Raw genomic sequence first — 16,818 nt, 5'->3', positions numbered from 1 at the left:
TAGCAGTGGTACATAGGGGCAGGTAGCAGTGGTACATAGGAGCAGGTAGCAGTGGTATATAGGGGCAGGTAGTGGTATATAGAAGCAGGTAGCAGTGGTATATAGGGGCAGGTAGCAGTGGTATATAGGGGCAGGTAGCAGTGGTATATAGGGGCTAGTAGCAGTGGTATATAGGGGCTAGTAGCAGTGGTATATAGGGGCTAGTAGCAGTGGTATATAGGGGCAGGTAGCAGTGGTAGATGCATAAGAAAATAAAAACTCTGTACTTACCTTCAGTCCTCTCCCAGGAAGTGCTGAGTCATGTTCAGGGCAGAGCAGTGTGACGATCTCCCTGCTCTGCTCTGAACGGCAGTGAGCAGTGATTGCAGCCTGTGCTGTAATACTAAGTACAGGCTGCAATCACAGCTCCTGGCTGCAGATACTCACCCCGAACCTCTCTTCCCAGCAGCAGCTTCTCCCTGGCAGCTCCTGCTATGATCGCACACACTGAGCTGTGTGTGCGATGACCGAGGAAAAAAACAAAATGGCCGCGATCTCCTCTCACAGCTGTGACGTAGCAGCCCAGGGGGCGTGCCCAAGTCACAGCTGAGAGGCAGGAGGAGCGGTTGGAGCCCGACTGTTGGCTCCTATGCCCATGGCTGCCGTAAGTGAGGTGTGCAAGTGTCGTGCCCAGACACTTACACCCACACTAATGAAAATGGCGGCCTCCAGTGGCAAAAGTAAAAATGAATAAATAAAAAAGTATTAAAGTAGTACATTTACTTTTGTATTAAAAATAATTGATTATATAATCAATAATTATTAATACAAAAACTAAAATCACGGCACCCTCCCTTTAAAAGACAGAAACATTTATCCTATCTCCAATTGTAGCAAAAATAACAAAACAAATCCCAAACTACTATGAGAGCTTAAGGGAATAACTTTTTTGAATTGTGGACAACCCATTTAACTAATGCAAAACGCTTGTATTTTCTGACCCGTTTCTTTGACAGTTTTCTGTTATTGGCATACAGTGTGTTAATATTGCTAAAGCAGATGTCAGTGCTGCCTACATGAATGTATGAAGTGGCGGCAATTTAAAAAGCTGTTTGAGTAATCTACAAATGGGGCAACAATGGTTGTTATATAAGAAAAACTACTCGCCTATCACTACTCTGTTCTGTGTCAGGAGACTACTGGGTGACACATGACACAACGTGTACAGGAAAGGTACTGGCCTGATAGGTGAGTAGGTGTGTTTTTTTGTTTGATACCGCTGCCATTGCACATTTGTATGTAACCAAAATGTAGTGAATAACTTAACAATAACTTAACTCGCGGCCGGAAGTACGCGCACCGCTGACCCCCGTCACGTGATTGAGGGTCATCGGTGCGTTGCCATCACAACCAGAGGTCTCCTCGAGACCTCTATGGTTGTTGATGGCAGATTTCTATGAGCGCCACCCTGTGGTCGGCGCTCATAGCAAGTCTGTAATTCTGCATAGAGGCGATCTGTGCATCACCTCTATGTAGCAGAGGCAAACGAGCTGTGCCAGCTTCTATCTTCCCATGGAGGCTATTGAAGCATACCAAAATTAAAAGAAAAAATATTTACAAATATATATAAAAAAAATAAAAGTTCAAATCACCCCCCTCTCGCCCCATTCAAATTAAAACAATAAGGAAAAAAAAAATCAAACCTGCACATATTTGGTATCGCCCGATTTATCAATAAAAAAAAAAGGATTAACCCGATCACTAAACGGTGTAGCGAGAAAAAAAATCAAACCGCCAAAATTACGTTTTTTTGGTCTCCTTTACATTATATTAAAATGCAATAACGGGCGATCAAAAGTACATATCTGCACCAAAATGGTATCATTAAAAACGTCAGCTCAGTGCACAAAAAATAAACCCTCACCCGACCCCAGATCACGAAAAATGGAGACGCTACGGGTATCGGAAAATTGCGCAATTTTTTTTTTTTTAGCAAACTTTGGAATTTTTTTTCACCACCTAGATAAAAAATAACCTAGACATGTTAGATGTCTAGGAACTCGTAATGACCTGGAGAATCACAATGGCAGGTCAGTTTAAGCATTTAGTGAACCTAGCAAATAAGCCAAACAAAAAGGAAGTGTGGGATTGCACTTTTTTTGCTATTTCACCGCACTTGGAATTTTTTTCCCGTTTTGTGTTAAGACATAGTAAAACCAATGTGTCATTCAAAAGTACAACTCGTCCTGCAAAAAATAAGCCCTCACATGGCCATATTGACGGAAAAATAAAAAAATTATGGGTCTGGAAAGAAGGGGAGTGAAAAACCAAAATGAAAAAAATGAAAAAAGCTCTGAGGTTAAGCGGTTAATGACCTCTTCTTAAATTACCTCTTTTCTTAAGAGCGAGAGGATTCAAAAAGATATAAATAAACTGTAGCAGTGGGTAGCAACTATGGTTTTAACAGGGAAAATGCAAAGTACTACATCTGGGCAATAAAAATGAAAAAAGCATATACAGAATGGGAGGAATAGGGCTAAGCAGCAGCACATGTGAAACAGACTTGGGTATACTAATAGATCATAAACTGAACATGAGTCAACAGTGTGATGCAGCAGCAACAAAGGCAAATACAATTCTGGGATGTATTAACAGAAGCATACAGTCAGGATCATGCAAAGTCATTACTGCCCTCTACTCCTCTTTGGTCAGACCTCATCTGGAATATTGTGTCCAGTTTTGGGCACCACATTTTAAAAAAAGACATCAACAAACTGGAGCAAATTCAGAGAAGAGCGACCAGTTACCACTGCTATTAACCCTGTGTGTCCCCAACTATTTACTATTGGCATCAATAGTAAAAATAGGTCATGTTAAAAATAATAATAAAAAAAAAACCTGCTATACTCGCCCTCCGCCGCCTTTCTCGATCCCGGACCTCTCCATTGCAAGCGCCAGGTTCCGCTCCCGTCTCAGCGCTGGTGTGCGACAAGGACCTGCCGTGACGTCATCATAGGTCCTGCTCACACCAGCGCTGGGACGGGAGCGGACAGAAGGCGGCGGATGGTAAGTATAGCAGGACTTCCAACGGGCCTTCAGAAGGTGAGTATATGTTTATTTTTTTTGTTAAGTCTCTATACTACGTGGCTCTGTGCTGGCCAATATACTACGTGACTGGGCAATATACTACATGATTGGGCAATATACTGTGGCTGGCCAATATACTACGTGACTGGGCAATATACTATGTGGCTGGGCAATATACTACGTGGCTCTGCTATATACTACGTGACTGGGCAATATACTACGTGGCTGGGCAATATACTACTTGGCTGGGCAATATACTACGTGGCTGGGCAATATACTACGTGGCTGGGCAATATACTACCTGGGCTGTGCAATATACTACGTGGGCTGTGCAATATACTACGTGGCTGGGCAATATACTACGTGGCTGTGCAATATACTACGTAGACATGCATATTCTAGACTACCCGATGCGTTAGAATCGGGCCACCATCTAGTATTAAAATATGCCCCATATAATCCTGCATAAAGGGTAATAGGGGCCCCATAAGATGCTCCATAGAGATATTTGCCCTATATAGTGCTGCACAAACGTTATGGCCCCATAAGATGCTCCATACAGACACTTGTCCCATATAATGCTGCACAAGTGTTATGGCCCCATAAGATGCTCCGTACAGTCACTTGCCCCTTATAATGCTGCACAAGTGTTATGGCCCCATAAGATGCTCCGTACAGTCACTTGCCCCTTATAATGCTGCACAAGTGTTATGGCCCCATAAGATGCTCCGTACAGTCACTTGCCCCTTATAATGCTGCACAAGTGTTATGGCCCCATAAGATGCTCCGTACAGTCACTTGCCCCTTATAATGCTGCACAAGTGTTATGGCCCCATAAGATGCTCCGTACAGTCACTTGCCCCTTATAATGCTGCACAAGTGTTATGGCCCCATAAGATGCTCCGTACAGCCACTTGCCCCTTATAATGCTGCACAAGTGTTATGGCCCCATAAGATGCTCCGTACAGCCACTTGCCCCTTATAATGCTGCACAAGTGTTATGGCCCCATAAGATGCTCCGTACAGTCACTTGCCCCTTATAATGCTGCACAAGTGTTATGGCCCCATAAGATGCTCCGTACAGTCACTTGCCCCTTATAATGCTGCACAAGTGTTATGGCCCCATAAGATGCTCCATACAGTCACTTGCCCCTTATAATGCTGCACAAGTGTTATGGCCCCATAAGATGCTCCGTACTGTCACTTGCCCCTTATAATGCTGCACAAGTGTTATGGCCCCATAAGATGCTCCGTACAGTCACTTGCCCCTTATAATGCTGCACAAGTGTTATGGCCCCATAAGATGCTCCGTACAGTCACTTGCCCCTTATAATGCTGCACAAGTGTTATGGCCCTCATGAATATGCGGCTCCACCTCTATGGGAGGTGGAGCCGCATATCCATTACTGTAATGGACGGTACCATGTGACCACTCAGTACAGGAAGAATCTGCAGCGCTGGAAGAAGCAGGGACGTGCAGGGACCGCACCAGCAGTAGGTGAGTATAATTACACAGCCGCCGACCCCCGGGTATGACTCGAGTATAAGCCGAGAGGGGGGACTTTCAGCCCAAAAAAATGGGCTGAAAATCTCGGCTTATACTCGAGTATATACGGTAAATTCCCTATCAGTATGTCTTTGGAAAGACTAGAGGCAATGGGATGAAACCGAATGGAGGAGACACAGATTAGATATTAGAAAAAACTTTTTGACAGTGAGGGTGATCAATGAGTGGAACAGGCTGCCGCGAGCGGTGTGAGTTCTCCTTCCATGGAGTCTTCAAACAGAGGCTGGACAGACATCTGTCTGGGATGATTCAGTGAATCCTGTATTATTGAGTAGGGGGCTGGACACAATGACCCAGGAGGTCCCTTCCAACTCTACCATTCTATGATTCTAAGTGTAAATCATTGCTTTATGAGATCAAACTCAAAACGACAGTTTCTCTTTAAGGCTATTCTAGAAGTATCTGTCATTTGAATACCATTTTAATTGTTTCGGCGTGGAATTATTATGTGAAAATTAATTACTTTTTTTTTTTCTTGTTTAGATTGCGGATGGACAAAGAGAGCTAATCAGTTCTTACAGTGTGAAAAAGAGGCATTTTATTGGGAACACAAGCATGGACGCTGGGCTTTCCTTCATCATGGCAAACCAAGCCAGAGTTAAACCCAATGACGTGGTGTTCGATCCTTTTGTTGGCACTGGTAAGACCCACTTGCAATTTTTTCCACATTTTCAATACTATTGAATGCTGTATTATAGATTTTATACTGGATATTTAAAGTTACTTTTCTTGCTTTTTCACTAGCCCCCTTACAGCATTTACATGCCTTTTTTTTGTGTTTGTGTACATAGAGGGCCTCAAATGTGAGGCTGTTGTTTTAAGTATTTTTTTGCCATTTTATGACTGCTTACGAACTCCTGGGGAGTGAAAGCTGACACCTTTATGTCCGCAGGGGGGTGGCGATGTGAAATTATAATTTGGGAATCGAAAGCTTTACCTAAAGAAAGAAAGACTGCCGATACATCAGTGTTGCAGTGAGACTAAGCAGATGGCTGTTTCTTCCAAGAACCACTATAAATATCGGCTTTATCCTTAAAAAATAGTTTTGTGTAATAGGAAGAAAACATTTTTCTTGTACATTTTAAGCAGGTTGGGGATTGTCCTCTATCAAAGGAAGAATGTAAATGGTTCACAGACATGTAGCTTTAAAAAAGTATGCCTGTAATAAGCTATGTGCATAGATCACGTCCACCGAACCATTACTCTCTGTCCTTTGACCTGATATCAACCATGTGTTTTCCCACCCAGAACATGACGTACCTTTTGTCTTGGTGGTGCTTCCTTAGGTTAGTACCTTAGGCTGGCCATACACATCAGATACTTGTCTGCTAATGGAGGTCCATCCAATCCCCTTTGTTTATTTAGGGTCAAACTTGTTCACCCCATGTTTAATGGTATACATTAAGGAATAAGCTCAACTTATATGTCTGAAGCACAGTACTGGGCAACAGTTTCAGGTAGGTGTGGAAAAATTCCGCAAAATAAGTATGCTTTCAAGAATAGAAGCGTGTTTGTTTTTTTTATCAATTGGCCAAAATGCCAAGTAAATGAACAAAAGAGAAATATTCATCATATGAATATTAAGTGAGATCCCCCTTTGCATTCGAAAACCCCTCCTCCGCACCCCCAAGCCTGTTTTCACCTTCATGACCCTGGCCAAATTTTACAATTCTGACCAGTGTCGCTTTATGTGGTCATAACTCGGGAACCTGACGACGAATCTTGTTGTTTTTTGAGATTTTTTTTTTTTTGCGACATATTATGATAGCGGTAACAGTAGTTCGATATGACTTGCGTTTATTTGTAAACCAAATTGGAAATTAAGCGTAAAATTTGCAATCTTTAACATTTTTGTGCCCTTAAATCAGAGTGTTGTCAGACAAAATATTTAATAAATAACATTTCCCACATGTTTTCTTTCCATCAGCACAATTTTTGAAACATAATTTTTTTGTTTTTTGTTAGGGAGTTATAAGGGTTAAAAGTTGACCAGCGATTTTCTCATTTTTCCAAACTAAATTTGTAAAAACATTTTTTTTTTTTAGGCACCGCCTCATATTTTAAGTGACTTTGAGGGGTCAGTATGGCAGAAAATACCCCAAATTGACACCGTTCTAAAGACTGCACCCCAAACCCACATTCAAGAAGTTTATTAACCCTTCAGATGCTTCACAGGAACTGAAGCAACGTGGAAGGAAAAAAAATGAACATTTATTTGTTAGGCAAAGGGTTTGATGTAATTTTTCTTTTGTGCATTCAGCTTTTTGTAAAATTGTAAAAATAAACTATTAACACTTCTATTTTTTTTTGTATTTCTGCACCTTCCTAAAACTTTTGCACAGTACTGTATGGAATTTCAGAGCCACTCGCGTGCAACTGCCGGTCTCCACAGTGTTTAAGGAAAAAAAACGCTGCGCAAGGCCCAAGAGATAAAGAAGATTAACATAGCATATATAATGGGTCCACAGGGCAAAAACGCAGCTCATTTTAGTTGGCATAGATGTAAGAAAAATAAATGACTGCAAGTAATATGCAGTTCTGGAAAATGTAGGAGTTGCTGGCCATTTTCTAGGTTACATACATTATAAGAACTAATATATGATGCTTGGAAAAGAAAATGGAGCAACCATCATACTTCCACTAGAGGGCAGCCTTGCATAGGATTACAAAGGTTTGCAGTCACTCTATGCTGTTAGCTACATAAAGTGCAGTGTGAGAAGGTCATAATGTATATATCACGATTACTGCCCTCTTCACCATAAATAAAATCTGAGATTTCTAGAGAAAGATTGTAATCAGGGCCAATATTTGCACTAATTTACTCCAGTAATTTATGTGATTCTAATGCCATATGCATTCTTTTTTGTGTGTGTGTTTTGCACTTCCTTCGGTCTGTGCATATTTTCTTATATAATAAATCGAAATTTAATGAAGTTGTCAGCGACTATTAGTTTTTAGGCCTATAATTAGAAAAAGAGAAAATAAATAGTCAAGTTTGCTAACCAAGGTGTCTACCTGCCTGTTGTACCCGATCCTGGCTCAGAGTGGTCGACTGCTCCTGCTGGCGATTCAGCTGCCGATGATACGTCAGCAGAGCAGCATTTCTTCTGATCTACTCTGTCAACGGGGACGTTATTGTTGATGTCATGCTGATTGACAGCCAACTACCCGCAGGTAGGCAGCAGGGAGCCGGCTGTCAGTCAACATGAAGTCGGTGGTCATGCCCTGCCAACAGAGCAGAGCGGAAGAGAAGCCTGTGGCTGTGATATCAGCAGAAAGCGCTGAATCGCCGGCAGGAGCGGTCTGCCCAACAGAGAGTGGCACAGGTTGGTGGCAACTACCTACCTGTTCTTAGGCCCGTTGAAAAAGAAGTAAAAAGCAATAAATATATATCTACATCGTCTAAGGTGTATTTCTTAAGCCTTGTTGCTTGTAATTTTGGTAACTTAATTTTGATGCGTTCAGCCTCTTCACATTAACACTTCTAGGTCTGTGTGCTTGAAAGTAAGCGTAAGCTTGGGAAGTTTATAATTCGCTCTCATCAGCTCATTATGTCGTTGTATTGCCTTCCATGACCAGTTCTTGGAAACCTATCAGTCAGCACCTTTGTTGTTGCGTATTAATCACATACACAGTGTATATGGGTGGGCTTCTACTTTCTTTTTCACCGTCAAATTGAAGGATGGACTTTGAAATAATAGTAATTTAGGCCTCAAAACGGTCTGCGGCCTATCAATAATAGGTTAGCTTGTAATCTTTTTAAACACCTTTGGTAAAATGAAAGCTGTGCTGTGATTGGTTGTTCTGGACAGTTTTTCTTTTAGTCAGATGTAATAAATGTGCCCCAATGTGTCGTGTATGTAAACTGGCTATTTGTGTATTGAAATATTGTGCCCTTGTTTATGAGCTGTTTTCCACTTTGATCTCTGGGAGACCCTGCAGTCAGACCCCCAGAAAGTATTCATCACTTATCCTGTGGTTATATATTTAGTGGGACAACCCCATTAACCATTTGTCTCGAGTCTTCAGACTGGTTGTTATAGATGGATTGCATCACAAAGGTTATGGTTGTTTGCTAGCGTATATGCATCACAAGCAATCTGCATCACATTCGTCCTGTATGGACAGCTAAATAAGGAAAAGATAGTCGGCAGAAATACATCTCAGGTTGCAGTACTGGGTTACATAGGGTTCATGTATTTATGATGTTTTTATACCGTTTTGCGCTCTTCAAGTTGCAGTTCGCTTTATGTGGTTTTTCACGTAGCCTCCCATATTGTTTAATAAACAGAACTCCTCAATTTCTGAATCCAATCGATCCATATAGCCATTTTATTATGGAAGCCAAATCCTATCAAATTATTAAGGCGTTGAAATATCAACTTTCAAAACATTAAAAAGAAACAAAAAAGTGTTATCTCTCAACTTGAAATATATCAAGCATTGTAGCACTAAGTTTGTACTTAAGTCGCATGATCCTCCGGGGGTTGCACTTTGTTCAGGAGCACACAGCACTAGTGATGGGCGAACCCCTGGATGTTCGGATTCGGCTGAATAGTTAAAAGTTTGGTTCAGGTGCATGATAGCGTGGCAAACGCTGCCTCTGATGAGTGGTAAGATTATTACCGCCAGTCAGAAAGCCGCGGCTCCTAGCCCGCAGCTGTATCCAAAGGTGAAAATTTTACTCCCGGTTGCAGACGGCGTTTTACGGGACTACTACTCCCATGAGCCTGCGCCTGCTGATGCTAATAACAGTGAGAGCAGGCTGTGGCTGATGTGAGTATTCATTAGCCGCTGCCTGTGCTATAAATAAATAAATAAATAAATATGGCTTTGGTTCCCCTATAGTTTTGATAACCAACCAGGCAAAACTGAAACTGACAGCTGCTGAAACCGTCATCTGTCAGCAAAGCTGGTTATCAAGCATAGAGGGGTCCCCACTCTGTTTATTTAAATAATTTAAAAAAAAAAGTTAAAAAAACGGCTTGGGGTGCTCCCCATTTTTGACAACCAGCCTAGCTAAAGCAAACAGGTGGGAGCTCTTATTTTCAGGCTGGTAAGGGGTTATGGATACTGGTGCTCTCCAGCCTAAAATAGCAGCCCGCAGTCGCCCAGAAAAGGCATATCTATTAGATGCGCCAATTCTGGCGCTTTGCCTGGTTCTTCCCACTTGCCCTGTGGCAATGGCAAATAGGGTAATAGTTGTGGAGTTGATGTCACCTATTGTCCGGTGTTAGTAGAGTCTATAAGACGCCTCTCCATTACTAATTCAATAGTTCTATTGTAAATAAACACACTGACAGAATAAAGTTCTTTATTTGAAATTAAATAAACACACTTTTTATTTAAAAATAATAAACAGTTATACTCACCTTAGTTTAAGGGATTACAGGATATAACAAAGTCGAGAGACTCGGCGCTAACATTCTTGAAATGGTGGCAGTTCAGGGCTGTGTATTCAGGGCTGTGTATTCAGAGTCCTAAAATATATAATAAATTGGGTACAGTAGTACAATGCAGGATGAGCTGTAAATCTTATCATAATAATTTGGGAAAGTTATGAAATGTCCTATAAATGTCTGTTCTGTTCCTGATCTAAATTTTTAGCTGAGATGAATCTGTGCTGCACTTTATGTACATGCTCACTAGTGACCAGTGCTGTGAGGTCTGGGAAATTGAGGAGTTGGAGGTTTGGCTTACCAGTGGCACAGCCCTGGGCAATACGGCATGCGAGACTAGAGTATTTTTATTTGATAAGGTGGACTACTTTACTTAAAGATGTTCTCCAGGCAGTGGCCAACCCCTTGACTGTTGAATATGGTATTCTATAAGCTCAGTTACACTGATTGGTTGCACCCTGTTGACATGTTAATGATTAAACCAGCGTGTAAATGACTGTGGCCTGATTCCTCCGACAGGGGGACTTTTGATACCATGTGCACACTTTGGGGCTTACGTGTGTGGCACTGAGATTGATTACAACACAGTCCATGGACGGGGTGAGTAAACTTTCTATTTTACATGCTTCTTATCACATTTCCGCTGATGTCATTGGACTGGTATATCTGTATTTCTGAAGAATGCAGTGAGCTCTGATTATTTCCGTAACTTGCCACGTCTAACCGTTTGTAAGGAATCTGTGCTCCTCGGTCTTAATAGCTAGGAGACACTATTGGGTTTAGGATTCCTTATGGGGCCAACAGTTAAATAATCACTTACTGTTTGAATGGATAAACTTCTATCCTGGGCGATTTTCAGTCCGAGTGCTTGTCGTGAACCAAGCACAATAATTATTGCCGGAAACATTTATTACATTACGACTTTGAAGAGCTGGGCGAACATTTCATGCTAGACTAGTATTAACAGAACCTAGCTAATTTGGCCCAGCGGGTCCTGGAGCGCAGGTTGTTCCATGGGAGGCCTAAGCTGGAGCTGCTGAGCACATTGCCTCTGATGCTGTGATTCCGGGACGTGGAGCGCTGTCCTTCACTATGTTAGTGCTTTATCTTCCTCTTTGCCTTAATTATGTCAAAAAATTTGTCTTCCAATCTGGAAACCATCAACAAGCTGTCTTAGACTGATTTTCTGTTATTGTTTTTTCCTCATTGAAACCATAATACTTGCAGATTTAGTTATTTCCAAAGCACTACACAATACGGGTATTTGAAGGGTGGTCAGTGTTCAGGACAAATTGGACCCCTGGTAGTGCTCCCTAGAGATCTTCCTTGACAAGGCTGTAGTGGTGACTTTCTATGTACAACACTTGACCGCTGCAGCTAGTCGCTGGCCTCTGCAGTCTCGAGCCACCCGCTGTGCTGAAGCCAGTGATTGGCTGGAGTAGTGGCGAGGCAACTACTAATGCTTAGTTTACTACTTAAAAGCATTATCTAACCATTTGGCTAGAAGACAGTTGATCCCTTTTTGTGTTACTAAAAACAGGTATTTATCATTTCTTGGTATTGTTATAAAAGTCACATTAGAATCCGCCAAACTTAACTGGTCCGATGGTTTCTAGATGGCGGAAGATCTATTTTGACTCATAGTATTAAAGCCATGTTTTTGCTACCCCATCTGAGAGCAACATAGTGTAGGGGTGAAGACGCTATCACTTATTGGTCTGCATATGGTAGCTTTGATAAAATCACTGATTTCTCTGCTGCAGACCTAACAGGTCTCTCAATGTTGAGCTGTGTATAACCCCACTTATTGGCAGCTTTCTGTGTACACTCTGCATAGGCAGAAAGCTTCCAGTCAGTGCTTAGACTACATGACAGCAGGTTTACTAGTCCTCTAGTGATGACCTCCTTCTAATATAACTGATTTTATAAAAAAAATCCTCTAAGCAGCCCTGTAAGTGACACATCACTGGGATCAAGGTCTCAGTCTCTATATTATGCTGCTCTCAGACTGTGGCAAAAATCATGTGACCGATCCCTTTTAAGTAATGTGCAAATATAAAAATCACAGTAGGTAAAGTAAGTTGCAAAAATCCTCTATTTCACATTTGTTGATATTATAGCCATTGATAATTAAAATGGAGCTTAACTTCTCACAATGTGTGTTTTAGACGACCACTATCTTACCGTCCTGCAGGTAAAGCAACAAGAAGGAATCAGAAGTGGAGAGGGCCCGATGAAAATATAAGGGCCAACTTACGCCAGTACGGGTTAGAGAAGCACTACCTCGATGTTCTTGTGTCGGATGCATCCAAACCCATCTGGAGAAAAGGGCCATTGTTTGATGCCATCATCACAGACCGTAAGTTACCAAGATAAGGACCGATATTGTGGTGGAATATTGTGGCCATTCACAGGTCTCCACATCCCTTTAGTTGCATAAAATAACATACAGATGATTTCATGAAGACCTGTCCCAGGATGTTGGACGCTTAAAGGGGTTGTCTGAAAGTAACAGTGAATTTCATTCCATGGCTTCTTTAAGACCCGTGGTTTTCTCATGAATTAGGGCTTATATGTCTAACTTTTTAATTCCTTAATCCAACCACTGTTCTAATGTTAAAAATTCCCTACCATTCCTTCTCTGCTTTCCCTTCCAGTCCGTGTTGTTGTTTTTTTTTTTCTTCTTTAGATGTTCTAGTCTCCCAGCATGCACTGGGTATTCTCAAAAAAATCGTCATCGGGGGACTGGGACCGCTGTCACTGTTTGTTAGGCAATCCCTGCATGTGTTGCGCCTGTCGAACACGGCGAAACATGAAGGTGCGCAGACTCGAACATATTATCCGAGCACGCCGAAGTCACTCTGTTAGCACCCGAGCATGCTCGGATAACATGGGCGTTCAATCATCACTATTAAAGAGTCCAAAATCCTGCACACAGGTCCTCTTTAAGGAAAAAGTACATGGGTGCATCAGCACTTAAAATATTAAGTAGCCTGTTTGCTAAATTTAAAGAATTCTTATCCCTGAGCAATGATAAAAAGCGAATGAGCTCTTACCAGGCTCCTCTAGCAGCATCATGTCTCCCCCAGAGAACAAAGGATCAGGCACCATGAAATCCAGCAGATCTGCTTCTTCTTCTCCCTGACTCCTAGTGTGCGGGGAAAGTCAGGACACGCCAAATACATTAAATATTGAAAATTGGAAGATTTGGCTGTCATTAATCTAACTTGTATGGCCACGATTATTATGGTGGTTGCTCATCCCTCAGTCTTTTACCATAGTGTGTTGGGGCTGATGTCCTGGCTGACAGTAGAAGAGAAGCATCCAACACTGTCTTCCTCTCCAGCTGTCCAGATACGTTTCGTGCACACCGGCTATGGGCCAAACTTTGTTTTTAGTGTCTGATGTATTTTTTTGATGGAATCACATATTAAATGGTGCAAGTGGGATATACAGTAGAGACAAGTCTGCATAGCAGCTGGAGCTGTGTTTGATATCAGACTTCTGGTCGGGGAGGAGGCTGTATTTTGGCCCATCCATGACTTAGGCTTCACATGCTCACACAAAATCAAAAGCATTACATGCATTCCAATAATGGAAGAAAAGGAAATCAAAGAGACAGGATTCGCCAGAAATCAAGGTTTTGCAAATGAGCAGTTTCCGTATTATTGGCTCTGTGTGTGACCATAACCCATTTTCCATCTTCAGCCCCTTATGGCATTCGAGAGTCAACTAGGAAGACCGGCTCACAGAAGGAAATCCTAAAGTCCGACCAATTGTGAGTTTCCCCTTAGTATACCTGTCTGTTGTCACTTACTGTGTTTGTGTGGTGGACAATTATATTGTGTGTGATGTAGAGAAGAGAAACTAGTGTCTTAAAAATGGATATGTGTGTTTATAACTCAGTAGGGTGCTATAGGATTCTAAGGGTTGTGTGCCCCAGAGAGCTCTACATCAGCCAAAATCATAAAAATGACATTTATTATTATTTATATAGCACCATTAATTCCATGGTGCTGTACATGAGAAAGGGGTTACGTACAGAGTAGATACGTAGATATCGTTTACAGTAAACAAATTTACAGTGACAGACTGGTACAGAGGGGAGAGGACCCTGTCCTTGCGGATTTACATTCTACGGGATAATGGGGAAGAGACAGAAGGTCGGGGATGCGGCAGCTCTGGTCGTTGGTGATGCGGCAGCTCGGGTGGTTGGTGAGGTGGCAGCTCGGGTGGTTGGTGAGGCGGCAGAATGGTTATTGCAGGCTGTAGGCTTTCCTGAAGAGATGGGTTTTCAGGTTCCGTCTGAAGGATCCAAGGGTGGTGGATAATTGGACTTGTTGAGGCGTGGAATTCCAGAGGATGGGGGATATTCGGGAGAACTCTTGGAGGCGGTTGTGTGAGGAACAAATAAGTGTGGAGGAGAGAAGGAGGTCTTGGGAGGATCGAAGATTTCGTGAGGGAAGATATTGAGAGATTAGTTCAAAAATATAGGGAGGGGACAGGTTATAGATGGCTTTGTAGGTCAGTGTTAGTAGTTTGAACTGGATTCGTTAGGGAATTGGGAGCCAGTGGAGGGATTTGCAGAGGGGGGAAATGGGGAAGGAGAGGGGTGGATTAGCCGGGCAGCAGAGTTGAGGACAGACTGGAGCCATGCAAGAGAGTTAGCGGGGAGTCCACAGAGGAGGGTGTTGCAGTAATTGAGGCGGGAGATGATGAGGGCATGCACAAGAGTTTTAGTAGATTGTGGGCTGAGGAAGGGATGGATTATGGCAATATTTTTGAGTTGGAGGCGACAAGAGTTTGGATGTGCGGTTTGAAGGTCAGGGCAGAGTCGAGAGTTACCCCGAGGCAGCGGATTTCAGGTGCGGGAGAGAGCGTGATGCCGTTTACCATAATAGATAGATCAGGTAGGGAAGATACGCGAGATGGGGGAAAGATGATAAGTTTGGTTTTGTCTACATTGAGTTTTAGGAAGCGAGAGTTGAAGAAGGAGGATATTGCTGATAGACACTCCGGGATTCTGGATAGCAGAGGGGTGACATCTGGGCCAGAGAGGTTCATCTGAGTGTTGTCCGCATATAGGTGGTACTGGAAGCCATGGGACTTTGAGTTGTCCTAGGCCAAGGGTATAGATCCGTGTTTTTCAACTCCAGTCCTCAAGACCCACCAACAGGTCATGTTTTCAGCAGGGCTGTGGAGTCGGAGTCAGAGTCGTGGAGTCGGAGTTAGCTTTGGTTGGAATCGGTAGAAATGTTCCGACTCCAGCTTTAAAAAAAAATGTATTAATATTTCATATTTGAACTTTCATATGAATTTTATAAATGTTACTCAAATATATATGTTCTATCAAACTATGAACAACAGTGATAAGCAGTTCTGCTGGAGATAGAGACATTTCTTAAAGGGCCACTGTCACCCCCCTCCAGCCGTTATAAACTAAAAGAGCCACCTTGTGCAGCAGTAATGCTGCATTCTAACAATGTGGCTCTTTTAGTTTTAGGTTCAAGTTTACCCCAAATAAAGCGTTTTTATACTTAGCCACAATTCCTGTCTCTAGCCAGGGAGGCGGGTCCTCACTACCCAGCTCTAACAGCTCCTCTGCCGTCACTCCAATCTTCCTGCGCTTTCGGCGCCGCCCCCTCAGTGCTGTGTACATTTCAAAACCGGCGCCTGCGCAGTATACTGCTGTGCTGCGCAGACGCAGTAAGCTCTGGCCGTCTGACGTCCCAGCCAGGCTTGCAGACTGCGCCTGCGCGGGCATTCCGGCCAGCCACCTTTGGAATCCCCGCCCCGCACTGTGCATAATGCATAACACAGTGCGGGGCGGGGATTCCAAAGGTGGCTGGCCGCAATGCCCGCGCAGTCTGCAAGCCTGGCTGGGACGTCAAACAGCTAGAGCTTACTGCGTCTGTGCAGCACAGCAGTACACTGCGCAGGCGCCGGTTTTGAAACGTACACAGCGCTGAGGGGGCGGCGCCGAAAGCGCAGGAAGATTGGAGTGACGGCAGAGGAGCCAGTTAGAGGCAGTTAGAGCTGAGAAGTGAGGACCCGCCTCCCTGGCTAGAGACCGGAATTGTGGCTAAGTATAAAAACGCTTTATTTGGGGTATACTTGAACCTAAAACTAAAAGAGCCACCTTGTTAGAATGCAGCATTACTGCTGCACAAGGTGGCTCTTTTAGTTTATAACGGCTGGAGGGGGGTGACAGTGGCCCTTTAAGGCTGAGTCACACATAACGATATCGTTAACGATATCGTTGCAACGTCACGCTTTGGTGACGTAGCAACGATCCTGCTAACTATCTCGTTATGTGTGACAGCGACCAACGATCAGGCCCCTGCTGGGAGATCGTTGGTCGTTGGGGAATGATCAGGACCTTTTTTTGGTCGCTGATCACCTGCTGTCATCGCTGGATCGGCGTGTGTGACGCCGATCCAGCGATGTGTTCACTTGTAACCAGGGTAAATATCGGGTTACTAAGTGCAGGGCCGCGCTTAGTAACCCGATATTTACCCTGGTTACGTAGTGTTTTTTTTTTTTTTTTACTTTTACAATGGTAACCAGGGTAAATATCGGGTTACTAAGCGCGGCCCTGCACTTAGTAACCCGATGTTTACCCTGGTTACCCGGGTGCTGCAGGGGAACTTCAGCATCGTTGAAGACAGTTTCAACGATGCCGAAGTCGTTCCCCTGATCGTTGGTCGCTGGAGAGAGCTGTCTGTGTGACAGCTCCCCAGCGACCGACTTACCAACGATCGCGGCCAGGTCGTATAGCTGGTCGTG

The 16,818-nt window shown here is 43.2% G+C and overlaps 1 protein-coding gene across 2 annotated transcripts in view; it reads left to right on the top strand.

Annotated features, from left to right (window-relative positions):
- The window catches only part of TRMT11 (tRNA methyltransferase 11 homolog), a 94,404-nt gene that overhangs the window by 18,984 nt on the left and 58,602 nt on the right, over positions 1-16,818 (top strand). For both annotated transcript variants that reach the window (XM_069726082.1, XM_069726083.1), the window contains 4 exons: positions 5,117-5,273; positions 10,552-10,632; positions 12,227-12,391; positions 13,741-13,810. In XM_069726082.1, the coding sequence (XP_069582183.1) occupies positions 5,117-5,273; positions 10,552-10,632; positions 12,227-12,391; positions 13,741-13,810 (473 nt within the window). The remainder of the gene's footprint in view (positions 1-5,116; positions 5,274-10,551; positions 10,633-12,226; positions 12,392-13,740; positions 13,811-16,818) is intronic.

Source organism: Ranitomeya imitator, chromosome 5 (genome assembly GCF_032444005.1).
Source record: "Ranitomeya imitator isolate aRanImi1 chromosome 5, aRanImi1.pri, whole genome shotgun sequence".
NCBI classification, from domain to species: domain Eukaryota; kingdom Metazoa; phylum Chordata; class Amphibia; order Anura; family Dendrobatidae; genus Ranitomeya; species Ranitomeya imitator.
The sequence above is the reverse complement of the archived record's forward strand: the minus strand, read 5'-3'. Positions and strand labels throughout refer to the sequence as shown.